Here is a 27,372-nt window from a genome sequence, read left to right as displayed (position 1 = left end):
TTTGGGATGTGGGAGGAAACGGGAGTGCCCGGAGAAAGGCCACGCAGGCATGGGGAGAACATGCAAACTCCAAACATGATATTATATTCATCATAATATTATGCTGTACTGAGCTTAAATAGCAAGCAGCTGCAGAGTTTTTGACATCTTATCAAAAAGCAAGTCTTGACCACAGAGAAAAGTCATGTTTGCAATGGTTTCATACTCTTTAACTGACCAATAAACAAATTATTATAAGGAATAATCACACAATGCTTGCAAATGAAGTCAAAATGTATTTCAAGTAGGCGAATAACAGAAGTCTACTTGGTTTGTGCAACCTCTCAGATCAAGTTTTGATTTAAAAAAATGCTGAATGTAAAAAAATAACTTCTCTGGTCTAATGGCTGAAGTGGTCCAACTGGAGATGTGCCAAAACCGCTAAATACCTGACTGGATTTCAGTTTTCTGATTTATCACAATGAGAGCAGAGGCAGAAGCCAGTGGACTTAAAAAGTTGAATACATTAGCGCTAATGGGTTGGGTAGTATTGACCCATTCCTCTCTACTCAATGAGCTAAACCAAATTGAAAAATAAAGAGACAGTAGGTACTACAAATTTGGCATTGTATTGGGTAGGCCACTTTAACAATCATTAAGTTTAAATAACATTGTGTAGATCATTTTGGCTAGCAGTGAGTTGTGTCATGAATTAGTTCTATATTCTGAAATGGAGATGTTTCGCCAGGATGTGACAGGATTGTGGAGAACATTTTGTGTTGTGCTCACACTACAAAGACCAAGACTTGCCCGAGACCAGAACTCACTGAGATCAAGACCATAAAAATCTATTTGAAAAACCATGACAAGGTGGTCAAAATGTGGTCTCGAGACCAAGAGCGATCTCGAGTGTTAAAACACCACCAATCCAATTTGCTCACAAAAAGCCAATGGAAAATCTAGAGTCCAGTGTTTCAGATAGTGAACATGGCCCAATTGCTAGTTACAGGGGAAACAAGACAACTGTTTACAGTAAACCAGGATTAACGCTAGTGTGTAAATCAGTCCGTTTTCGGTCAAATTCGCCGTTTTGAACTCAAAATAGGCCATTTACGTGACTCGTGTAGATCCAATGAGTTTTTCCTGGGGGGGTGTCGCTGTCGCCCTCGCTGTTTCGTACTCCTTGAATGCTGGCATGGGGAGTGGGTGGTAGGCGCAGCACGCGGGGTGTGAGTTGGCTGGGGGATAGTGGCATTGGTTCCCTGTGGCCTCCTCCGAAACGGTGTCAATTCACTTGCATGTGTCCGCGGGCACACACCCCTGAGACTTTTTTGCTTGATGTGTTGCCACTCACTTATTGCGACAAATAACTCATGAATATGTAAATTCCTTGGGTATGTCCTCACTCACACTCTCGTCCTATAGACTTTTATAATTTACACAGTAACTCCCACCACTTCAGTTGTACAGCCGGGTTCACGACCCTTGTCCAGCATGCTTCTTCTCCTGTCCTATCTTGTCCTGTCCTTCCCTCACAGGGTGTACCATGACTGCCCCCTACAACACTCATATCTAATGTTTCATTGTTCTAGATATTTAATGATTTACTTTTCTCATCTTGTTTACAATTAGTGCTTTGTCTTTTGCCTTCTTTTCTCACTCCCCTCTAGAAACTTTGTTCTCTTCAATTGAGTCTCAATAAATATCCATTGTGATACAAAGAAACCACAGCGGCAGCTTAAAAATTCCACTGTGACACAGTAAAACTGTTCCGGCATAAAAGGGATACAGATCCTCCATTTTGCTTGACCTAACAACCGAACAGGACAAAAAATAAAAAATAAAATAAATAAAATACAAAATTGAACGCTGGCAGCAACGGTACTTTTACTCTGTTACAATGGTCTAAATGTTGCTTGCTACTTTTATTTACCATCTATCCATCCATTTTCTGTACCGCTTATCCTCACTAGGGTGCTGGAGCCTATCCCAGCAATCTTCGGGCGAGAGGCGGGGTACACCCTGAACTGGTCGCCAGCCAATCGTAGTGCACATACAAACAAACAACCATCCGCACTCACATTCACACCTACGGGCAATTTAGAGTCTTCAATCAACCTACCATACATGTTTTTGGGATGTGGGAGGAAACCGGAGTACCCAGAGATAACCCTGGCAGGGGGAGAACATGCAAACTCCAAAGAGGCAAGGCGGGATATGAACCCGGGTCCTCAGAGCTGTGAGGCAGATGTGCTAATCAGCCGTCCATTTAGACGAACCAAACCAACAGCTTTCATGTATTGTAGTATTGCTCTGGCATTTCAGCTCACTTATAACTTGAGAAAACACCGTGCAGTAAATGGCAAGTGTTTTTTGGTTTTGTTTCGTTTTGAATTGTTTCTGCTATTTACTCAGTGCTTGAGTAATTATTTCCCTGTGTACTTTTTATTATTTGAGTACAATATCTGGCTACTCTACCCACGTTATGGAGCGGACATCCTCTATTGCTACTCTTACGTTTGTTGAAGCAAACTTTTTGCTCATCAGATCAGCCAGCGTCGTATTTGTTGCACTGGTCGTTTGTGTTTTCGCGTTGAGGTGCTGCGGGTCGTGGCCCTGGTTGTGGACCCAGCGGAACCTCGAAGCACACGTAACACGGGCGACAAGAGCTGATCTGCTCTTACATTTTGTATTAATTAGGAAACGCGCCTACAATTATCTCATTAGTTTACGTATGTTCATGTTAAATGTATTAAGCGACGGAGCGATGTTAGGGATTGTGTCACAACACAGAATGAACTAAGTTCAAATTCAGAAATGGCCAATAATAAACAGGCAAATATTCTACTCAATATTTACCTGAAGGATGCATTTGGGATTAGCCTTTGAAGTTGCTAATAGTGAAAAATTAAGTGAAACAGACAACGATTTTAAGTCAATTCTTTTCCAGAATGAGAGTGCTTAAAGAGGAGGATGGAGGATATTCACGCGCCACAGCTTGAAGCAGGTATCAGGTGCAGGTGAAGATGGGCCTGGCTCAAGTTGGAGGCCCAAAAAAAAGCAAAGAAATGAGGCAAATTTAATTTTAATCTTAAATTTGTACTTGAGCGGTGCAAATAAATGTTTTCCTGCGTGAAGAAAATGTGTTGATATTGCCTTATTGTACTCTTCAGAGTCTTCCAGATTGCTTCATTTATCTAATGAAGCTACAATGTTGTTGTTTTTTGTCATCTTTTTCATGCCTTTGGCCTTTGCATGTCTGGTCACATTATTGTCAAGGAACAATATTTGACTACTCTACCCACCTCTGGAGCGGACATCCTCGATTGCTACTCTTACGTTTAAGCAACATTTTGGCACGTCTGTGAGTGATTCACACTCTTGCTCATTTTCCAGTGAACAAGACAAATATACCACACTTATTTGAATTCTTTAGATGCTCAATGAGCTGAATTTTTGTGAGATATGTAGTCTAGTCACGTTTCTGTGTGATCGTCAATATATGAACAAAAAATTGGCCCAAACTCAAAATTGGCGTATTTAACTTGGAGAATCCACTGTTTATGGCCTGTTTACCTTCCTCGTGATCTCAGAGGGCATCATCTTCTTCAAACTATCCCAAATACACGAGGCCTAATGCCAACAGCTCGTTAACTGAAAAGATTAATTCCAAACTCACAATGCAATATACTGAATACAATAATATAATCAAATACTAAGTCCACACAATTACACCAATTCCCCTGCACCCACCCTCCCCTTCAGAGAACAGCTGACGTCAGCACAATCTGCTCCTCGATGCTCGCCCTGTGTAACCCGATGATGACAGCCAAGACACGCGACCAGCATCAGAATGGCTCAGATCCTTTTACAGCATCAAAAAAGTGTCGGGTCAAAGAGATAAAAGTATAATGTACTTGGCTCAGTTTTTAAGTCTGAAAACAAGGTTTTTTTTTGTTTTGTTTTTATCTTAACTGAAACGATTAACACTGACATCTTTGAAATGTAAAAACTGAATAATAGAATAAAATAGCAGTACAGGATGTCTCCAATCATCAGGTTCTTGGTTCTGGGCAGTTTTATGAGGCTTTTACTTGCTACTTGTCATACGGTCTCAAATTGTTTACTTTCCAAGATCGTTATCACATTAACCTGTCAACAAATACCCACTGAGTCAGGATGAGATAACGAGAATTGTTGAGCACAGCCTGTTCAGACTATTTCCGACCACACGGGTAGAAGTGGTCATAGGCCACTTTCAAGGATAACTTATTGAAGTCTTACATATCACATTTAAACCATGAAATTGAGTGTTTCCTCGAGAAGTACACTAACTGTATATAAACTATACAGTACATCTAGGTCTTGCTTATTTTGTCATTTGTTAAATATCCTGGCGTTGTATGATTCTAGAATTTTGGGGTTTTTTTCTTACTCTGGGACCATCCATGTTACTCATCTATGAAGCAGGTTGAGGTTACAGTTTTTCAGGTCACCGTTGGGTTACTGTCCTCGAATAGTACTTTGGCCTGTTAAACCAGGAAATGAACCAAAGTTGCAAAATTGTTATACAACATACGCTATAACAGGGATGTAGTTTGCCAAGTGCGCTACAAGGCTGGTAACACTGACAGGCCTTTGTTTGGCACCGTGGAATATCTACACTAACCCACAACCACAAAATCGGAAGTGTGATAATGGACAGAAGTGTCCACCCTGTCAACAGGCTGCAGCAGCGCACGCGGCCAGAAAACGAAGAGGAAGACGAGTGACTTCGTGTGCTGAAGAGCAGCGGTGCGTTTGTCACATTTTAAAGACACTGACGGCAATTTAAGGCACAGCCTATACTTAGCAGAATGTTGCTTGCAGGTCAGAACATGTGTCAATTGTTTTATGACTAATTTCATTGCATCGGACTTAAGCATCCACCTGTCTATTTAAGGATCGCTGCACACAGACACACAACTCAAGGGCATTACACGGTGCGCGTACATTTTGCGACTCACTCAAGTAATCAATACCCATCCTCTTCCAGTAAAAGATGATATTACAACACATTTCACAATCCATCACAAATTAAATTGGAGTAAACTTTCAAACATTTCAACAATTCATACTTATTAACGATTGGGGAAATAGCATGAGCTATAATTGAACCAGTGCCGTTCTTTTCAACTAATAGATGTGGTGTGGAGTTGTGGGTTGCACTGAGTGATAAAAGTGATAAAACACTGGGCTATAAAGTGACTGACATTCAGCTTCACTGCCTGACAGCCTGCCACACCAAACTGCTCAAATTCATGAGGAAGTCACAGCAGGAGAGTGAATTCATGGTGGCACAACACCCTTCCATCCTCTGCAATGCAGTCACCCTTCCAGGGTTTACCTTGATGTCGTAAAAGAAACCCACCAAAAATGCGCAAAAATATTTGAATGGCATTATCTTTCATATTTTTAAATGCTGCTCAGGTTTTTATGCCAAGTTGTGAACAGTTTATTAATCAAATGTTACAAACATTGCTTATTTTAAATTGAATAGCACACATTGATCAAAGTAAGTATGTGTAATTTGAATGCTACGTCATCATTGTTCAATATTCTGGCCATGAACTTCCATTGACTTGAACCTCTGAAGAGAAATTGCTGTGCATGTAAACAAAAAGGCGGCTGTAGTTCAAAAGGTTGACCTGATTGAACAAAACCAACGTGATATTTGGATTCAGCACATCAAAATACATTACTCTAGTATTACATCCATCCCTTATGTAAACTGTAATATGTGTTTCGCTCACTTATATGGTTTGTCATTTAGGGGGTAGAAAACACTTAATGGGAATGGCAACACCTTTCTTAGGAGGAATAAAAGTTTACCTCCAAAGTAACGTTTTAGTGAACCTCAAACTCAGTGTTCAGTGACAACTGAAAGAATGACAAGAATGCATGAAATACCTGTGCGTTTGCATTGTGTTTTGCAGATCGTCCCGATATGGATTTAAGATTAGTGAACCATTTGGATAGAAACCTGACTGCAGCCAGCAACTGAAAAAATAAATCAAATAATGTATGTATATCCAAGTCTTGGAGCCGAGCGAACTGAACATGAGGCTCTTCAAGTTGCTGTAATGTTGCAGGCCAGCACAAACCTGGGAAATGTTTTTCATATACAAACCCATTTTTACCATTTAACATCTATTTAAGACAAGTGGCATTTTAAAGTGCAAGCAGATCATACACAGACCTGATTACTCGGCGCAAACTCTTTAAGTGGGCTCAGGGTTGGACTGAATCAATAGAATCAGCTCATAAAGACAACAACCACAGTTTGCCCATGTACTTGCACAATGTCACTAGGTGTAATCATTAACTTTTGACAGGCCAGCCATTGAGAGATATAGAGTAGAGGTTAAAAATTCACAGGCAAGAATTCACAAACAAATCATTTTTTTTATATTGCAAATGTGTTGTGAAATGTAAGAGAAGGGTGCAGGGATGTTTTGGATCTTGTTTAATTCTGGCATGCATGCATTCTGGGTGGAATTGTGACTGAGTGGTGTCACTCACTTGATGAAGCATCGTGCCCCCTCAAACGTGTATCCTTCTTCCCATCCAGTGGGTAGATCTGTGAAAGAGCGATAAGCCATTTTGAGAGGAGGTTCCACTCACTAAACAACAATTGATTTCTCTTTGAGTCATTGTTGAGGAATAAAGAGGACAATCATACAACAAACCATTACGGCTGCAACAGCTAATAATACTGCGTCGCATAAAGAGATGAATGGAAGAATATCTGCAAAAAGGGATTCCCATGAACACATTTGCTGATTACGTTGTATCACTGGGCTGCAACAATGTATTGAATAATTGTTGTTGTCATTTGTTAACTAGTAAGTCAATCATGTTCTAAGATTTAAAAATAAAAAATAAATAAACAGTATGAAAAGTTGAGAATATTTAAAAATGTAACTTTTTCATTGCAATTAAGCCTTCAGGACAGTGGTTCTTAGTGTGATACGACTACGACACGGGCTCCCTCTAGTGGCATGAAAATAATCACATATTATGTACAGTTCAGTTGTATTTAGTACATTACACTTGCATTTAATCTTGCATCTGAACTTTTATTCAGCTATTTTTTTATTACTACTTATATGTGCGATACATTTGAATTGAATCATTGTTAAAAAAAAAAAAATTCCCCCTAAATTGAAGTGTGTTGTTAATGTTCAAACTTTTTAAGCCAATTTTACAATGCCTTACAATAATATCAGAAATACCTTTGAGGAATAAAACCTCTTTCTAATTTTTGATGAAGACTTGTGCCTACTACACTACTGCAGTTTAATATTGGTCACGATGGTGGTGCTTCGTGAGGTATTTTTTTTTAAAGGTGGTACTTGGTGTACAAAGTTTGAGAACCACTGCTTTAGGACGAGGAACATTTGGACATTTTGTGTTGACTGATGAGTCATCAATATAATCTGCAAAGGATTCAGCTATATATATATATATATATATATATATATATATATATATATATAAAGGAATTACTTGCAACACTGGAATGTACAGGCAGCAGCTGTATTATCAGAAACATTCATCAACAATACATGAATGCTGTCTGGACAAGTAAACATATTTTGTCAATTGACTGAGCAAAATCTAATTCTTTATTTCAAATGAAATCAAGTATGTGGCCACAGTGAAATCGGTGTTGTTAGTGTCACGACGGGGTTAAAGGTGGACATATGGGAGCTCCCACTTTTCTACAGCCCATTAAACAGACACACAGTAAGGATGTCACCGCCTCGCTCGCAAAAAAAAAGAAAAAAAAAAAAGGTCTGGACACGAACAAGTCATGACGACGCAGAGGCCGTGGGAGCAAAGTGACGCCTCACCTGGAGTTCTCCTGTGTCCGGTTACGACCGCCTCGCCACTCAGGGGATGCAGCCAGGTTGTGCTCTTGGCTTCTTCGCTGTGGCGAGAGCGACGCGTTAAATTAGCACTCGGCGACTTTGCTCGAATGAGCCGTGGGCGGACATTTGTGGAGCGGCGTCCTTCAATGATTTTTCTGACACTTACTTGACGAAAAAGACACGTCCGTCACGAGTAAGCCCATAACTCCAGGAACGAGGCAGACCGCAAATCCACTCGGGCTGGAGGTCCGCCGCCATGTCTGCCAATGGCGTGTGGCGCGCGCGCGCGCAGGCAGGCAGGCAGGCAGGCAGCGCGGACACGGAAACCTTGGCAACGGCGGGCGGACGGCTGGCGGCAGCCAGGTACCCTTCACGAGTTGCCCACTCTCTGACGTGTCATGTTGAAAAGTTCTCCCTTCGCTTTTGTTTTGTTTTTCCTCCCCTCTCCCCTGCAGTCACTTTTACAAAGTCCACCCAAAGTGTCTTATTCTCTGGTGTTATTGTTGTCGAAAGCAGCCAGCCAGTGCGTGGACGACTAAAGGGGCAGGGCCGGATTATCCCACCGTGAGGTCCAGGGGCAGCATTGATCGGTCGGGGCCCCTTTAAGTGACCATAAAACCTGTCAAACGGTAAACGCAAGGGCCACTAATCGCTCAAGTGATGGCTCCTTTCTAGTGCTAATACAGTTGTGGTTATACATTTACATATACCCTGGGAGGCAGGGTAAAACCCTGAACTGGTCGCCAATCATGTTTTTTGGGAAGTGGGAGGAAACCGGAGTACCCGGAGAAAACCCACGCAGGCGGGTGAAAATTGGGAAAGGAGGCAGCGCTCCACAGCACCCGGCTAAATCCAAAGACAAATCTAATAATATAAAAGAAATAAATACATTGGCAAAAACACTTTTAAAAAAAAATAAAAAATCACCGGCACCTGTGCGAAGCGCAGACTTTGAATCCAATTGAACATCTCTGGGGAAATCTGAAATTGGCTGTGCATCAACATTTCCCATCCAACCTCATGGAGTTTGAGAGGTGCGCCAAAGAGGAATGAGCAAAACCGCCCAGAGATAGGTGCCATATTAAGCCACGTTTGTGGCATAACGTTTCAAAAGACGGGACTGTAATTTGCCTCCAATGGTGGGGGGGGGGGCGTGGTGGAGCCCAGCGGAAATGACAACTCCAAATAGAATCTCATCATTGTCCCTCTTGATCCTTGTCAAAACAGAAAATGAGATTTTGACCATTTACTTATCTTTCTTGAATGTGTCTTAGAAATAGCCCTCCTTTGGTCAGATCCAATTTGAGATTGGGAAACGCTCTTGCGTTCTAGCTATCTGACATTATATGCTATTGATACAAATGTATCATTGATTCAAAATTTGAGTGTCATTGATCATTGGTCACTTTAAAATACAGCATCTTTAAAATACATAATGTTTTACTCATCTTTAGTTAAAAATCCAAGGCAGAACAGAAAAGCAGCAGCATTCTCTTTTCTGAAGATATGTAACGGTCCCATTTTTGTTTGTGTAAATCAAGCTTTATCGATTGTAACCTACAGTGTGGATAATACAAAACTGAAGTCAATGTTACTTGCTTTTGACACCACAACAACAACATATGGGGAGTCAAAGGCTTCTTCGGGTGGATTCAAACAAGTGAAACAATTCCCATTTCAGATATGCTTCAAGAGAATAATTAGCATGCTTAATATCACAGGAAGAGGTATTTTAATATCTGCTACTCTTCCACACTCACGCAAAAGTAACAGTGCAACGCCCACCAAAGCCCTTGAGAGATGTGTTGAGTGATCTGATGGCGGTAGCTCACACTTGGACAGACACAGACACTCACACTCTTTCAACTCACTCCACTTTTCGGTTATTGTCACCGGACTTCTGTCATTGAGCAGTGAAAGTGCAGCATCAGCCTTTCACACCAAACAAAGACAAGTTATCCGACACCCCTGTCCCTCGCCTGTTTGTTTCTATTGTGTGCTAGACTCATGGTACCTCACTGCTGTAAGGGTTAGGGCGTGTTTGGTGATGGGAAGCGGATATAGCTACCAACTGCAAGTCATCTGCTTTCGAGAATAACTCCGAGCAGAGGGGAACCAGGGCACTGATGTCCATCCAGTCAGAAGAAAAGAAAAGCAATGAGCAAAGTGATTGTGTAAACAAAATAGCTCTCTGTTTTGCCTCAGGTCAGTAAAGCAATAGTGTGTGACATCGCAATTTTCATCAACCCAAGCTTTATGTGTCCCTCGAATTAACCTCACATTGATCAGGGTTGCAGAAACGGTTGCACACTAAATGAGCAAACTTTTAAGTGTTGACCCAAACTTGGGGTAGATAATTGACAATCGATACAGTAAAAACCTTTTTAATCGCTGTCGTGATGGCCCACCCTTCTCCAATAAAAAAAAAATTTAAAACAAATAATTAACTAAGTAGGTCCATTAGCCTGGAAATAATTGGATTACAGCTTGATACCAGTGAGATCTAGAGGGAGGGAATGTCTGGAAGCCTGTGTCATCGTAATAGTGGACTATAAAAGCGCAACCGTGTTCCATTTTCGGCAAAACAGAGCAAAGCATTTCCTTCCTGCTGTCATGGGCTGTGTTTTGGTTTGGATTGTGTTTGTTTTTGTTTCATGTTTTCCACGTCTTGTGTGCTCATTTAGTTATTGTGTTCACCTGTTCTCGTCAACCTCCTACCTTGTGTCGACCGATCAGCTCCCTCCAGCCACTCGTGTCTCGTCCAGGTGTTCCTCGTCGTCTCGTCAATTTGTTTGTATTTAGTTCCCTGGTTTCTTTCCGCACTTGTCGGTTCATTGTCGTTGACGCTGTCTGTGTCACGTTGTAGTCGCCTGTAGTTTCACTCGTCTTGTTTTAGGTTTATTCAAGTGTTATTTTGATGATCGGTTTTCGGGATTTGTTTAGTTAGCTTTTTCTATGATTCTCGTTTGCCTTTGATTTTCAAATTAAATATCATTTTTGAGACTTCTGCCTTGCCTCCCTGCTTCCTTGCACTTGGGTCCACCACGTTTGGTTTTGCCTTGCCTTCCCTACCTTCAAAAACCCCTCCCGTGTCGACGGCACCGGTAAATGTCGAAGTCCGAGTGCAGGAGACCAGGACGAACCACTCGTGGGAACTTTAAATGTCGACAATGTCTTTTGTTTTTAAAAGATGTCTTCAAGAGCTACCAATGATGACAAAATCACTTTTTTACGCTTTGTTTGTGTTTACATGTATTTGTAGAAATGAATGATATACTGTACATGTATTTACCTTTTCTCTGAAGACAGAAGCCATAAAACAACATTTTAATAAGTTTGTGTTCAAACCATCATTTCATCTACCCGTTGTTATGGGTTAGGGTTAGTTATAGTTATAGGGTTGCGTTATACGAAAGGAAGTCCGCTAACCTGTTTTCCAGTTTTGGTCATGTGATGTTCAGCATATTGGCTACTGTAGTGGATTCACATTCTGAATCAACTTTGAAAATTCAACAATTGTGACCAATATTTGTTTGCTAAGAGATAATAGTCAAGTCCAGAATATGAAATATGACTGACTCAGCATGTTAGTTACCGTCCATCCTTCCATTTTCGATAACCACCTCGGACTGAGTCAGTCCTGAGTCAATTGCAGGGTACGTAAACAAACAATCCTTCACACTCACGTTCACATCTATGTTCAATTAACCTGAGAAGCATGTTTTTGGGATGTGGGAAGAAAATGATGTACCATCAGAAAATGGCCCACACAAGCATAGGGAGATATTTGTATGTTGATTTAGCCAAACATAAACAGGAAGTCAGTTCAGTTCATCTTTTCAATGCAGTTTCACTTGCCAACATGAATGATACATGATATACTTGAGATCTTGCCATCGTCACTGACACAGCTCAATACCATTTAGGTTAAGTGGGAGCGTTAATGGAAGTGGGTCGAAGCAGTAGCAATATGTCAAGGTGGAAGTGGACTTGTACATGTGGGCCTGGATGGATTTACAGAACTATGAAGAAATAACATTTGGAGCCGCTGTGTCATTAACTCTTGATCATTTCTAATTTGATCTATTTTCATTTAAAAAAAAAAAAGATATTATTCCAAACTGAGTCAACATTAGTTAAGAACTGGTTTAAAAATGTAGGAACTCAACAAAAACACCAAAGTCTTGTGTGCGGCCACTTTGCATAAGGCATTCTTACATAATTGTCTTTGTGCTCAGCTAGTCCACGCTTCTCTGCTCAGTTACACAGAGCAGATTTGCACCATAAGAATGTAATTAATGATTGCACATCATCAAGCAACTGCTTTGTTCTGGTGCCAGCCCAGAAGTAACCATGTGTATGACTGCACTTTGTAAGAGGACGCACTCACCACTTTAGACTGGGGAGCGAATTAGCATCTGTACAGCTCTCATCTGCTTGGCATTAAAGATGGTATTAACAGAGACATCAACCGGATTCTGCTTGGTGAATTGAGAACATTTATGATTCTGAAAAATGGGAGATCCCTTGACAATGCTGCAAGTATGTGATTAGCTAAACAACAAAAGTATCTGGTCTAAAGGTCCAGCCTCACAGAGAGAGAGAGAGAGAGAGAGCGTTTGCAGGCACTAACCTCAATGATATCTTATGATACAACAGTGTTCATCAAATACCTCAGATTGTTCTGTATGAGGTCATCTGCGCTCCAATTTCAACACACGGTATCCTTTGACCAACATGAAAAGGGCACAGGTTAATTAGCAGGAGGAACACAAGAAGCTGAAATGTGCAGTGTACAGTAGGTCATTATTTTATAGAAATGTTTGTCAAGAGGGCTCAAATAGTTCTCACCTCTGACTCACTCAACACGCTGATCTGAACCGTCGTTGGTCAAAACCTAACAATCCACAAATGGACCTTTGTGGTTTTGTTTATCGACCACAGTGGTGACATCTTGGATCCATGGAGTTTTTGAGGGCAGTCGAAATGGTTTTGTTTTCAGTTTTTACGAGATTTCCACAAGCGATATGTGTCATTATGTCTGAATGAGCTTTGCGTAATTAGAGGATGGTGTATGTAGCGTGAGTCAGTTGATTGTGACATGAAATGCTTTGCAGCTGTGGTGTGGACGTGACAAGCACGAAGCTAACCACCCAGAACTACTTGGTTGCGGTTCAACTGAAAAGTACAATGGAACCTCTAAGGTCAAACACAATGTGTTCAGAGTTGTTCTCTGGTTTCTTCATATTTCAAAATAATTTCCCTCTTAAAAAATAATGTAAATAATCCAATACAAAACTCAAACTCTTCCCATCATCCATCCATTTTCTTTGCCGCAGCCCGCCATCCTCACGAGGTTGGCGGGCTGCTGGAGCCTATCCCAGCCATCATCGGACAGGAGGCGGGGTACACCCTGAACTGGTTGCCAGCCAATTGCAGGGCACAAACAAACAAACAACCATTCACACTCACATTCACACCTATGGGGAATTTAGAGTCTTCAATTAACCTAGCATGCATGTTTTTGGGTTGTGGGAGGAAACCGGAGTGCCCGTAGAGAACCCACGCAGGCACGGGGAGAACATGCAAACTCCACACAGGCGGGATTGAATCCCGGTCCTCAGAACTGTGAGGCAGACGCTCTAACCAGTTGTCCACCGTGCCGCTTGTTTCCATCAGATATAACAAAAATATTTTAACATTTTTAATTCTTATACAAGTGCAAATATAAGTTTACCACTATTAACAATAAGACGTACAGATGGCCTATATAGCTTGGATTACAAATTAGCCAGAGAGGGAAGACATCATAGAAAAAACCCCTTCCATTGATTGTTGTTGTCATTGCCAACTCGTTACTGACTAAACCAGATTGTACGGAGCAGCGAGAACAGCGAAGTTTGAACCAAAAAGCTGTATTGGACATGCAACAGTGTGGCAGACAACAAGGCACGAACGCCTGGCGGTTGCCTTAAAGATTGATACCCTGTGAACTCTGTCCTTATTGTATATTTGTCATCTTATTGTTGTATTGACCAACGATGGAGTCACTGATGGTGTAGTGATACACTCGCTCGACTTTGGTGCGGGCAGCGTGGGTTCAGTTCCCACTCAGTGACGGTGTGCATGTGAGGTCCAACGGTTGTCCGTGTCTATACGTGCCCTGCGACTGGCTGGCGACCAGTTCAGGGTGTAGTCCGCCTTTCGCCCGAAGTCAGCTGGCATAGGCTCCAGCGCCCCGTGACCCGAACCAGGATAAGCAGTGTTGACAATGGATGGAATGGATGACTAACTATGACAGAGACTCTTGCACTGCCATCATAAAGTACCCATTTATGGAGAGATCACAATCACAAAAACACCAAAAAGCACCAAAAAAATGGAGGCGCTTGTACGACTTCAGAGGCGTAATTTTCACATTGCAGTTCAATTCCTCCAAAATAGTTAAGTCTCCATTAAGCTCTCTGCTTTATAAACGACTACATTCAGTACTAGTATTTGACCATTACACTTTTGACCACAAAATATATCCAAGTACGGTAATTGGTTGACACTGATCTGGGTCCTACCAGCTGCAGCATGTTAGAAAAAAAATTAAGCAGGACAATGCTGTCCATGAGTATGACACTGTGATATGCAGTGATCGTAAATGTTTTCGTTTCTGCTGACAAATCACAAATCCCAGTGCACACCTGCTACTTCAGAATCAGAATCATCGTTCTTTGCCAAGTATGCCCCAAAAACACACAAGGAATGTGTCTCCGGCCGTTCGAGCCGCTCAATTGACAGAGAACACTTTTGCGACATAAAGACATTGACAAAAAAACAGTCACTGAGCAATAAAGGGTTGCTAGTTATCTGGTAATGCCGGTACATTTTATTTATTTATTTCGACAATTGTGCAAAAAGATGCAGAGTCCTCTAGCACTTAGAGCAGTTCGAAAGACTAATATTGCAATAGTCCGGTGCAATGACCACTTTCATTATCACGAGTGTGTGCCTCCACTCTGTAGAGTATCTATGGTTAAGTTTCAGATTCTAAATCAATTGTTAGTGAATTAGGCCATGCCATTCCGATGCATACCTGTAAAACGTATGATATAGAAGTGACTGTAAAAAGTATGTGGACTGAAAAGGGGGAATGGCGGCATGTGGTCCAAAGTGTAAATGCAACATCTGCTTGTTTTCTCCCCACATGCGGTGCTCCATTGTTGACACACACATCCTGTGTCTGATGGGAAAGGAAAGCTGTGTGACAGACGGGTCATGACCATCTTCTTTAAGAGCAGCCAGGGTCATGTGAGCAACAGCGAGACTGGTTGTGGTCTGACATTCACCGTTTTAAATCGGCAACACAAGACGTCCTCACAGGCATACAATATATTCACAAAGGGATCTCAGTTTGGGAGAACGGAGTAAGCATGTTAAATTCGTGACATGTTATTCTGTAACTATCTTCAAATTCAATGAAATCCAAAGTATCTTTTCTGTGAGGTTTCCACACCAGTAAAAGAAAGTTTGATAGGGAGCCAACACTGCACCAAACAATGATCCTGATCTCACGCTTTTTTAATTTTTATTTTATTTTATTTTTTTTACAGTATTATCAAAATGATTGTGATATGCCCCGACTCACGATGGGAAACGTGAGGTGAGGTAAGTTTAAAACATAGATAGAATTGTTCATTTATCCTAAAAAGTGGGGTGTTTTTTCTCTCTCAGAAAAACAAAGAAAACAGAAGACCTGCTCTTTGACATCACAGTACACATATTTATATATTGACATCTGTTGTTGCGGCTATTTTGGCCATGGAATTTTTTTATTTTTTATTTTATGGTCACAGACACGCGCACACACACACACGCACACAGAAGGATACGCTCTGTATTTGCACATTTTATACTATCTAAGTAGTGTTGTTGCTCCACTTACTGTACGTCCTTGTCTGTACTACTTGAAAAGGTATTGTGAAATCCTTTATTTCTACAGTATGTGTTTGTTTGGTTTCACTAGAGCGTTGCGTTTTTTTCTTGTGACTGTTAAATAACTTCTTGTGTTCAGCTCGTGCCTACTAAAAAAAAGTAAATCATCCAGTGTTTGTGATTGTGCATGAGCTATGATACAGTATAACGTTATATAGAATTCAAATCCAAATGTCTGTATTCTGTGGATTTAAGTTTTCATTGATACCTGTTGTGGATCACGTAAAGACCTACAGTATATCGTACGACCTGTAATGTTGACTTGACCAACCTAAAAACATCAACTCCTTAGAGACTTCCTAATTCTTACAATGTATTAAACAGCAACCTGACCTGAAACTTTGGGATATTTGTGGAATCACCCACGCAATTAGAAAAGAAAAACAGAATCCACAAACAAACTTTGCATTACAACCCTTTTAATTTAATAAATGTTCCGTGGCTGTGGATTCTATTTTCATTTTCTAGTTTGAGAAAGCACGTGCTTGAGTTATCACATATGCCTGACGAAGGCCTACTAAAATGTTCAATGAAAAAAAAATAGGTGTATTTGTGTTTGGACAAGAATCAGTGGGTCCGTTGGAAAAGACAGCTGAATCCTGTGGAGAAGTTGGTCCCTGGGCCACTAAACACATCCATGTGCTGCACACCATTGAGCACACAAGGCCATCTGCCACCTGTGCTGGGGCACCGAGGTAAAAGTGGCAGGGATAGAATATGACTCTTGTGGTGACTCCATGAAATCAGTATTTATTGATCGCACACTTATCTCAAAGGCAGCCTGGCTGATGAGATGTCGGACACGTGCGCTCCTGCAGCCAGGAATGGATATCAGCAGAGTAAGGACTGTCATGTGAAAACCAAGGTTAAACATTCTATATAAGTTGACTTAGGGGAAAATGTAGACCCTAGTGGGCCACTCACAGCCTGCATGGATCAGCTATACCCCAGTCATACTTGCCAGGATGATTGGCAAGTATGACTGGTTGATTGCTTCATGACTTTCTGAACTTTGAACATTGGTATTTACATCCTAAAAGTATATATTTTAGGCCCTACTAAATGTATGTTGTGTTTTACAATAATAGTTAACTATATTTATAATTTCATGTACCTGTAGCTACAAAGCAAAGCGCAGAGTCTCTGTCACCGAAATGCACGGGTGCAGTCAATGAACAAAGCAATATACAAGTCAAACGTTGAGCCACAACTGGACATGATATGAATTAGAATGTGGTTCCAAACGTTTGACTCAAACTGTATACTCTTACTTACTATTTATTTTGGCAATGACTTCACAAATGCATCCGATTTTTGTTTTTTTCACATACGCTACATGGACAAAAATATTGAGACACAGTTCAAACAGACACACTGCAAAATCTTGAGGAAAGTCTTCCCAGATGAGTTAAACTCTCTATTTTACTGGTTTCCTAATACTATTTCTTGTGGTTCATTACCTCATATGTTGCAGTCATGAAGCCACCTCATCAACAATAAAATTGATCATTTCCACTTCAACAGCTTAAAGACTAGCAATTGAGCACATTGCCAGTTAAATGTTCTCACCTGACAAATAATTGAAATGAAATGTATGGGTGCTTCACTTTACTGTAGACAATGACATCGTTCTGCATTTGTTCTGTTTTTCAGAAGGTGCCATAAAAACACTTCAACAATATTTAAAGCATACCGACTTAGAAAGACTACAGACTACAGACTTGCATTTGTAACTACCATGCAATTACTATCGTGTGCACTAAATGAGTTTCTTTGGTTCTAATGTGTAGATCCTGATTGCTGTGAAATTCAATTAACGAATTACTGCCTAATTTGCACAACAGTTCAGCAAACAACACTTAATTCTGGAAGTGAATGTTTTTCTGTCTGTGACGATATGAGAAAAAGCACACTCCAAGAGATGTAAATTAAGTTGTAGAAAAGGCCTTAGAGGTTGTCAATACAATAAAAACTCACTCAGTGATTGTTTGAGCAGCACGTCACGCAGAGGGCACAGACTTCATTTCTTTTTTGCATGCACACAACATCCATCTCCGAGCTTGATAGTGAATAACTGGAGGATCCTCTCATTGTAACAGCTTTGTAAAGAGTGATTGAAAGAGGAAACAATTCCAAAGCCACGAAGCCTTGTCGTATCTAATATTAATGTCTCGCGATACTTCGCTTCCACCGTAAAACAGAATATGATCTGATTAACTGGCAGTGGCAGAAAAAATAAATAAGACTCCAGTTGAAACGTTGTAGCACTAAAGCTGCCTGAATATGCAAATGCAAGCTCATTGTTCCTGCCAGGTATTTACAACAGGCTTGATGGGTTGCACAATGACTTCAACTTCACTTCCATCCATCTTTCCGGAACAGTATTGGCATAGCAAGTGTTTAGAGGTTGATAGTTTGCCTTCAATGTATCAGTGCGTGTCAGATATAGCCATGCGGCATGTGTTTCTACTGAGTGTGACACAGTGGCGTACAGCTGGCGTTGCAGAGCTGCAGTGAAATGAATATGATTTCTAAGGGAGGGATTTAAGAGCTGTCACAAGTTGTCACACGAGTGGGCAGGAAAGAGAAAACACAAGGAGCACTTGCAACTACAAACTTATAGATAGAACCATTTGGAAGACTGAGTGGTTAGCTTACACAAATGGTCTGGAAAATTCTATACCAATGGATCAGCCAGTTGACGGACACTGGAGTGCTCATTTTTCAGCTTTATATTTTCAATACATTTTCTATACTGCTCGTCAACATCAGGATCGCGGGGGAGCTGAATTCCATTTCAGCTGACTTAATATGTAAGCTGATTGCATTTATGTCTGTATTTGGCGCAGGACTATTGTTGTCATTAGGCCAAGTACAGTATAACAGGGAGGAATCGTTAAGTCCCTCTCCGTGTGCTGTTCTTCCACCCACGACCATCGACTTTAGATAACAGCCACTACACCGCTATAGAGTGTTACTGTTACAGTATGCTTCAATTTGGCGGATCGTCTCTTCGCGGAGGCCCGCGGTGGGAGTACTCATGGGGCTTCCCGGTTGCGGCCATTGCGGGTTGGGACGCGGGCTTTTCAAGTGGAGGTCCACTGTAGCTGATCCCAGCCTGATGGAGCATGACAGGGCTGTGGATCTGCTCTTGGGGGGACGGACGCTGGCGCAAACGGGGCCTGTCGCCCGATCGATTGCAAAACGACGCTCAGACAGGCATAGCGGCTCTGTCGTAGACCCGGGACATCGGGACTGTGAGACTGTGCCACCATGCCTCATATTAAAACAAAAAAACTGTTTTCTTACCTTGTAGGTACCCTTCCATCAATATCAAGTTTTTTCTACATAACATAGGTCAAAGTGAGTCTGCGACCTGTTTTAAGTTTGACATCTATGAGGTTTGTCGATTGAATGCAAAAGACAATAAATGGCACAAGGCTTGCAAATGACCGGATCGGACTTCCGAGTGTTAGTGACGTAAAAAATTAGGCCATTATTCATGGGCCCTGCCCACTTCGTGGTTGGTACATGCCCACTCATCTTATGAAAACTGGCTGAGACGACGCGGCTGCATCATGTGCAAAGCTTTGCATTACCTGCCAAAGTCAGACGAGTTGAGGAATAAGTTTATTATCAATCAGTTTGTTTTTGGAGAAATTCCTAAGCATTTCAGACCCAGAATTCTGCTGTGTTCGGGGCCATTTCGTGGAGGATGACTTCGTACAATAAGTTTTCACACACTGCTGTCAGTGCATTTTTGGGTTTAGAGCGAGTGGCCCAGCTGCACAGCTGCCGCGCCACCAACCCCTGCAAATACAGTCTCTAATAGCATATATTTACAAAAATAATGAACTATATTTATAATGTTGAATGTAACTCTGGATTAAAATAGCAAAGCTTGCAGTCACTGTTGCCAAAATGTGAGCGAGAGATTAATGCCGCAAGCGGTTATGTTGAAGTGATTGAATGGGACCCGTTCCTGAAAATATACTCTTCTCTTATATTTCACCCACATCCTCTCCTCTGTGGGGTTGTGAGTCGTGGGCCAACACTCCCAACGCTTGATGAATTCTGCTTCACGATGATAGTAAGACCCCACATCGAATGATCCAAACGTGAGGTCGCTGTGAACGTTTGGCCACCGAGATATATCGCCAACTGCCAAGCAGAGCGAAGCTGTTTTCCATATTTAAATTGAGACCATGAGAAATCCAACCAGAGCAGCAAAGCTTAGTATTTACATTTCACATATTAATAATAAATCTCAACTGCCAGGTGAGAAAGATCAACTAGAATAGCTTGTAGAAGGACATTCTGGGGATTTTCAACTTAAATTATCTGCAAACTGGATAAAAGGACATCAAACCTTTTTTTAAAAAATGGTACTAAGCAGGCCAGTAAAATAGCATGCAAATTCAACACACCACAGAGGAATTCACTGAACGAATCACTTAAATCCTTCCGCCGCTCATTGGTCATTTGCCATTTGTGAGCGACAACGCGAGCGAATCGCAAATCACATGGTAGTACGTTTAATGAAGTCCCACCCCCCGCCTGCACGCTGGCTGCTCATTGGTCATTCGGCCAATCTAAAAGAACGAATCATTTCATACGGTGCAATATTATTGTTATGAAAGCCAGCTAAACAGGCTCCACAGGAAAACAATGACGTCTGAATCGATTTACTCCAGGGAGTCTCAATGTTTCATGTTCTACCGTATAATCTAAACTGCATTAAAGTATATGGACATCTTGGCGAGCTATCTAAACCATGTGAACCATGCTAATTCTAAATCAAGATGTTGAGTTTTCTATGTCTGATGGTCACATTACATGTAAATAACAGCAATGGATCTCATGCACTGACAATTATGGAATGAGTTGGCCAGGAAAAAGGATGGACACATACTGTATGTGAGGATTCGTGTTTACAGAGGATTCCAGTATGTTGCCTCAAGTCAACTGTAATTAAAGCAGGCGTCAGCAAAAGTTTGTTGATTACGCTGTAACACACTAAATTGGTGTTGCACTCTAATTATAGCAACACTCCTTTTGTATCACCCATACATTGTTCTGGCCCAATCATTAATAGAAGCTGAACGCAAGTAGCTTTGGCTGCAGTTTGACAACTGCAGCCAAAGATAATGAGGAAAAAAAACAAAAAGAAAAAAAAAAAACAATGGCTCCTCAGAAAGTCAGTCGCTGCATGTCTCTTCTGCCAAAATAGTGACACAAGTTATAATTACAGTCATTGAAGAGAGACTGGTTGTTTTATTTTGGAGTTGCCACCGGGACACCCTGTTATCTCTCTGTATCGTGTTCACAGGACTGAGAAGTTCCATTATTAACGTATGCCTGAGTAACGAGCAAATGTATCTTGAGGCAAGTGAGATGATGTGAAGAACCTGCCACAGGAGGAAGGATTTTGCTTGTATTCTTTATATTGTACATACATACTTTGAAATGAATGTATGAGGCGGATCATTGGCTCCTGTATCCGATCTGGTACGAATAACAAAGAAATATCTCTTGCTGCTACTTTAACTCAGGCATTTCCCTGAGCTGGGCCATCTACTAATAACTATAACTGCCTTCCTCGCCAGCATCATAATGTCAGAAAATGATGACTGTAAATTAAATTAAATTTAAAAAATTCTCTTGAAATTTGTACCGCTTAGACCGCGACAAGCGGTAGAAAATAGATGGATGGATGGTCTTGAAATTTCTTAGCGAAATAAGCCATTTGCCATCTCCCCCCCCCCCCCCCCCCCCCCCCATGAATTAAGATTGTTCCAATAAAAACTCAGGAAACACTTAACTGCTCATCACAATGAAGTCATTCTAGGAACAGCTGGCATTAAACTGAGCATGTGTTGTGATGTTTCAAAATAAACAAGACTAAAATTAAGAAAATTGGGAGGGGTTTTGATGTTTCTTCCATGATACTGAAGTATCTCTTGGCAACCATTTGGAGTAACAAACTTGAGTCAAAATGAATGCCACACAGCTCATTAAAAAAAACCTCCAAAGAAATGTCATGATAACATTGAAAAGGTTAGAATTAAATATGAAAGAAAAGTATTTTATAAATGAATGATAAATGATTACAAACTATTTTTAAGTCATCGCAGCAAAATAAAAGGTCATACAATGGAACCTTTTACATGGACAATATGCATTTTTCAAACTGCTAGCGATATATGAAAGGAGTCACATTTCAGTACCTGCTGTAAAGTGAATGAATTTGTTCCAGCTTTAATTGAAATGAAAGAAAGCTTTTTGAACCAAGAATTGTTTCCAGTAACATTTCAACATTCTTAAGTGGAAGTTAACCACAAGAGTAAAAGTACTCACGATTGTTTTATTATACAGTGGCTTTTGAAGATTCTTGACAGAAAAGTCATGCGACGGGAACAGGAAGGTGTTAGCAGGTCACTTCTATTCACGCTAGCATCTGCCTCGCCTTTCGCCCAAACTTGGCTCGGATATGCAACAGCTCTAGCTAATTAGGATGCGGCAAAGAAAACGGATGATGGAATTTGATACCCCTCACAGTTCTGAGGACCCGGGTTCAAATCCGGCCTCCTCTGTGTGGAGGTTGCATGTTCTCCCCGTGCCTGGGTAGGTTTCCTCCGGGTTTCCTTCCACATCCCAAAAACATGCATGGTAGGTTAACTGAAGACTTTAAGTTGCCCGTGGGTGTGAATGTGAGTGCCAATGGTGGTTCAATTATACGTGCCCTGCAATTGGCTGGCGACCAGTTCAGGGTGTACCCCGCCTCTCGCCCAGAGTCAGCTGGGATAGGCTCCAGCGCGCCCGCGACCCGCGTGAGGAGGATAGGTGGTACAGAAAATAGATGGATGGATATTGAAGTTGGCCACAGAGCGGGGTGCCGGCCCTTAATGAAGCCAGAAGCATGTGTTCGCTCCTTTGCGGCTGGCTGATTAGGTTGCAGGCACTGCTATAAATGAAGCACTTCTCATATGCAGCAGTGCCCGCATTTTAATTGTAAAACATCGCCAACGATCATTTAATGGCGGCAGCCAAAATCTCGATCACAATTCAAATTCAATTAATGATGCAGCACTATGCAATTCCGTGTGTTTCTTTGGCAGATATATATATATATATATATAAAACTCTTCAGAAGACCACAATGGATGAACAGCCAGAAGCGCCTAAAGCTCACATTGACACCAAAGCTTGTGTCACACGCTGACAGCTCCTCAAATAAGTGACATCATCAACAATATCAGGCATTGCCACTGTCATTTGGCTCCATGTCTGATTCACAGCTCTAATGAGTCATGTAAGTAGGAAACGAGCTCATTATAATTCACAAACAAGGCCTGACCTTATGTCCAGTTGGAAAACAAAAAGTGCGCCCGTGTCTGAGATCATCTCCATCATTTGATCTCACACTATTCATCTTGAACAGTCAAGTTCATGTGACTGAGTCGTGATTCAATGAGGTGCATATAAACTATGTGCATGTCGATGCTTTCATGAAAACACATCTGGACCGCTGATGTTTATCCAGAACCAACGGCGATGGGCACAGATGCACGCAGCAGGGGTGGATAACATGCACACTGTGCTGCCGAGCGAGTGTTGCTGCAGAGGGAGGTGCACTGATGCAGAGACGCAGGCCAGACCCCGGCTTCATGTTCACTGGCTGGGAATTATCATATCAAACATGCACGGCCGATGTTTGTGACAGGCTTGGAGCTGGGCCATTACAGCCCGGTGTAAAGTGAGCACTGTGACCAGTGTTGTGCACCAGTGATTTCCCACCACACCAATAACATTCGGCTTGTCGGACAAACCGGAGAAGGAAGTTCTTGCCGAGCATGCTGAATCAACAAACAACAGTCAGTCGCTGATCATCTGTTGTTTAAGCTTCGCTGACATTTGCACACATGAGTGCTTGTGATTTGTTTGGATTTTCATCAGTCCTGGCTTTGAGATGTATTAAATGTGGATTTTTTTTTCTGTGAAAGTAGTGCTGCTAAAAGTGAGTCTCACTGCAGCAACTATTGGGAGATGTGGTTAGTACACCTTGCAGGCTGCAGCACTATCCATGCTCATAAAACGGCAGACAGCACTCTCAATTATGTATATAAAAAAAAAAAAACGGTAACATTTTTATCTGTAACCTAGCCATGATGAATATTTTACAGAAATCGAAGAACTGGGCCTATGCCGAGGTTTAAACCTTTGTCACCAAACATTATAACTACAAGACTGTGTAGGCTTTGTGTAGAATGTGCATTCATCTCATCCAAATCACATTCAATACAAAAGCTGTGTGCTCTCAAACTGGCATCACCTGAAAATAAGATTCGACACATCATTTTCAAATCTCTAAGAGGCCCAAAAAACATTCATAATGCAAAAGAAATCACATACAGTAGTTTTAGCTTCATGCTCAACTAGCAACATGAAGGCAACACATCTTTTTTTCACGTAATCTAACGCAGTGGTTCTCAAACTCTTTACTCAAAATACTACGTGAAATAATACTCAACTCTCTAAGTACCACCATCATGACCAATAATAAAATATAGTAGCATAGTAGTCCTCAATGTTCATCAAAAACAAGACAGAAGTAATAAGTACATTTAATACTATTGTAAGCCACTGTAACGTTATGCGCAGTTTGAATATTGACACTGCACTTGAACACAGGAAAGAAAAAAGCTGTACTTAAATGATTCAATTAAAATGTATTGTTCATAAAAGAACAAAGTGTACAAACAGTTCTTAAGCATACTTAGGAAGTGATTATTTTGCGTACCACTCAAAGGAGTCGGCGTACCACTACTGGTACCACGCTTTCCCAAAAAAAAAAGTTCCAAAAATACAACAGAGACTTTTTTTTCCTGACTCGATGAATTTTCATTGCGAGCTGCTGGAGGAACAGCTTCGCATCCGTAGATGCACGCAACTGAAGGTTAACTATTTATTAGGTTCGCTAGCCGGGATCTAACTAGCGAGTGAGCTAAGGAGCTAAAGAGGCTCGCTCGATTGTGGCAACATCAAAACAGGTCACTAACTGGCGGACCGCAGTCCACGTCTGGACCCAGAAACTATCCCATACAGACCCACACAATAGCCAAAAAAGAAGTCAGCAATTACAGATAAAGCAAGAGAACATTTGGAACAAATGGTGCTTAAAATGGAATCATTTTTGTTTGTACTTCTCAGCGGAAAGTTCCCACTGGGAGCAGCTATTAGAAGTGCATTATGTGAAAAATCAAAGCAAAGATTTTGAAAAATGAGAAACTCTAAAACAGTTCAGTTGGTAAGATTTGTTCAATCAGAAAATGTTTGAGACTTTGCTGTTGTCAAGATGCCAAACAGAAAAGGGGCAATTCTTTCTTATTTTTCTTAAGTTAAGCTCTTTATTTGAACACGTATGACTTTCTTTTTATTTATTTGCTTTTATTGTAAAATGCAGCCCTACTTTTATTTCGGAAATGACAGAACATTACAGTTATGCTCATATGTTTGATTACCAGGGAAGAATTTGTAAGATGTGTCCAACTCTTTATTGCTCTCATATCATTTTTCAGTGGCATTAAAAAAAAAAAAAAAAAGCACATCAACAATACTATTGTTTATCGTGAAAGTTTTGGGTAAAATACATTGCTCTAAAAAAAAAGCACACATACAGTATAATACATTGAGCGAGAGCGAGAGCCATGGATAACAAAAATATTGTACAAGCAGTATAAAAGAGAATAACAATTACAATAAAAAAAAATTGCAATATAGCAGGACTGCGAAGCAAGAACTGTGATATAGCAGAGGGTTACTGTATCTGTGATGATAAATTGCAGGGACTCATTGTTCCAGGGCTGGGACTCATTGTTTCCATAACATGTGGATCATGGGACAGTCTCAAATGTAAAATGATCTATGAACCCGCACGTCTACTGAGATCCAAAACACTATTCGTCTGCATTTCCAACGATAATGATCCTGTCAAAGGTACCAAATTGACAATATACTTATTATGTCATAAATGATTCTAAAAATAACAGCTCTCAGTACGATTTAGCGGTGTCTATATCGCTGCAACTACAATAGTAGCACCTCTCGATAATGTCAAAGAAAACCGAGCATCGTTATCTTTGTGTTGGCTCTCATTCAGTTGTGCAGTCTAACTAATGAAGTGTCCAGTGAGTGAGCTGAGGTTGTCAATGTGGTTGTTTAACATTTAACATGAACTGCTCCTTCAAACAGCTTCAGTGGAGGAATAGTTGTCGCTATGGTAACTACTGAACGGTGTTCCGCACGAACCTGGACAGTCAGACCACGACAATTATTTACACCTACTATAATGCATAAAATCCATTTGTTTTGCACCTACCTTAATGTATTCATGACAATTGTTTGATACTTATTACAATGCACTGTGAAGATAGTCCTCAGAATCAGAGCGTTACTTATACATTATGCAATGTAACAACACTTTGATGGTTTCAGAAATGGGAAATGCTTCCATGCTATGAATATTTTTTTAAGATGACGTGAGGGCAAAGACTTGAAGGTTTAGAGGTGATGTCATATAATATAGCTTTTTGAGAGTAAAGTACCAAGGCTAAGGAAATAGACAAAAATAAAATTTTAAATTGGTGAATGAGCTATTCAGTCCCTCCTTTATGAACAGTTATTGTACAATTGCTATTGCACCTGGATTCCCGCAAGAAAAGATTGTTTTACCATATTGTTTTTCTTTGAAATCAGCCAGGTCATCGCTGCAGAAATAGGAATATTTCAACTGATGATCTTTTGCATTGCTAATAGCATTTTAATTTACAGTGTTTGAATTAGAATGGTCGATGAAATGTGAGGTCAGATTTAGACAATCGGACCGTGCTGAGCTGGAGCCTATCCAGCCGACTTCGGCGGACTACACAATTGACTGGTCGCCAGTTACAGGGTACAGACAGACAGAGAAAGAAAGAAATTCGCACGGTCCTTCACACTTAGTGGGAGCTGAACCCACAGTACCTGCACTGCAGTCAGGCGAACATACCACTACACTATGAGGGTCCATCCTTTACAAATCATGTTTACGTTAAAGCTAATCTTTTGAAATGAACACTGCTATTTTACTCATCCAATTTGACCTGCATGCATTAACCCCTGGATGACTATGTGCTGAGTTTATTGAACAAAATGTGACTTTTGGAGAACAGACAAGAAAGGTAATTAAAAGTTTTGAATAATGGAACTGCATACCAGAAGAAAATCAAACAAAAACACAGTTTGCATGTTCTCCCCTTGCCTGCGTGGATTTCCTCCGGGCACTCAGGTTTCCTCCCACATCCCAAAAACATGCATGGTAGGTTAATTGACAACTCTAAATTGCCCGTAGGTGTGAATGTGAGTGCGAATGGTTGTTTGTTTCTATGTGCCCTGCGATTGGCTGGCAACCATTTTCAGGGTGTACCCCGCCTCCTGCCCGATGTTAGCTGGAATAGGC

General features: G+C 41.0%; 1 protein-coding gene across 16 annotated transcripts in view; it reads right to left on the bottom strand.

Annotated features, from left to right (window-relative positions):
- LOC133402468 (pleckstrin homology domain-containing family A member 5-like) overlaps positions 1-8,404 on the bottom strand; it is a 91,681-nt gene extending 83,277 nt beyond the window's left edge. For 5 of the 16 annotated variants that reach the window (XM_061676208.1, XM_061676215.1, XM_061676209.1 and 2 more), the window contains exons 1-4: positions 8,059-8,403; positions 7,875-7,951; positions 6,541-6,598; positions 5,929-6,018 (exon numbers count right to left, since the gene is read on the bottom strand). In XM_061676208.1, coding sequence (XP_061532192.1) covers positions 5,929-6,018; positions 6,541-6,598; positions 7,875-7,951; positions 8,059-8,150 — 317 coding nt within the window. In that variant the 5' untranslated portion in view covers positions 8,151-8,403. Of the gene's footprint in view, positions 1-5,928; positions 6,019-6,540; positions 6,599-7,874; positions 7,952-8,058 lie in introns of all 16 variants that reach the window. The other 11 variants (XR_009768522.1, XM_061676221.1, XM_061676222.1 and 8 more) reach the window with 7 other exon arrangements.
- Positions 8,405-27,372: the final 18,968 nt, after the last annotated feature.

Source organism: Phycodurus eques, chromosome 5 (genome assembly GCF_024500275.1).
Source record: "Phycodurus eques isolate BA_2022a chromosome 5, UOR_Pequ_1.1, whole genome shotgun sequence".
Lineage (NCBI taxonomy): Eukaryota > Metazoa > Chordata > Actinopteri > Syngnathiformes > Syngnathidae > Phycodurus > Phycodurus eques.
Note: the sequence above shows the minus strand (reverse complement) of the source record. Positions and strands in the feature narration are given on the sequence as shown.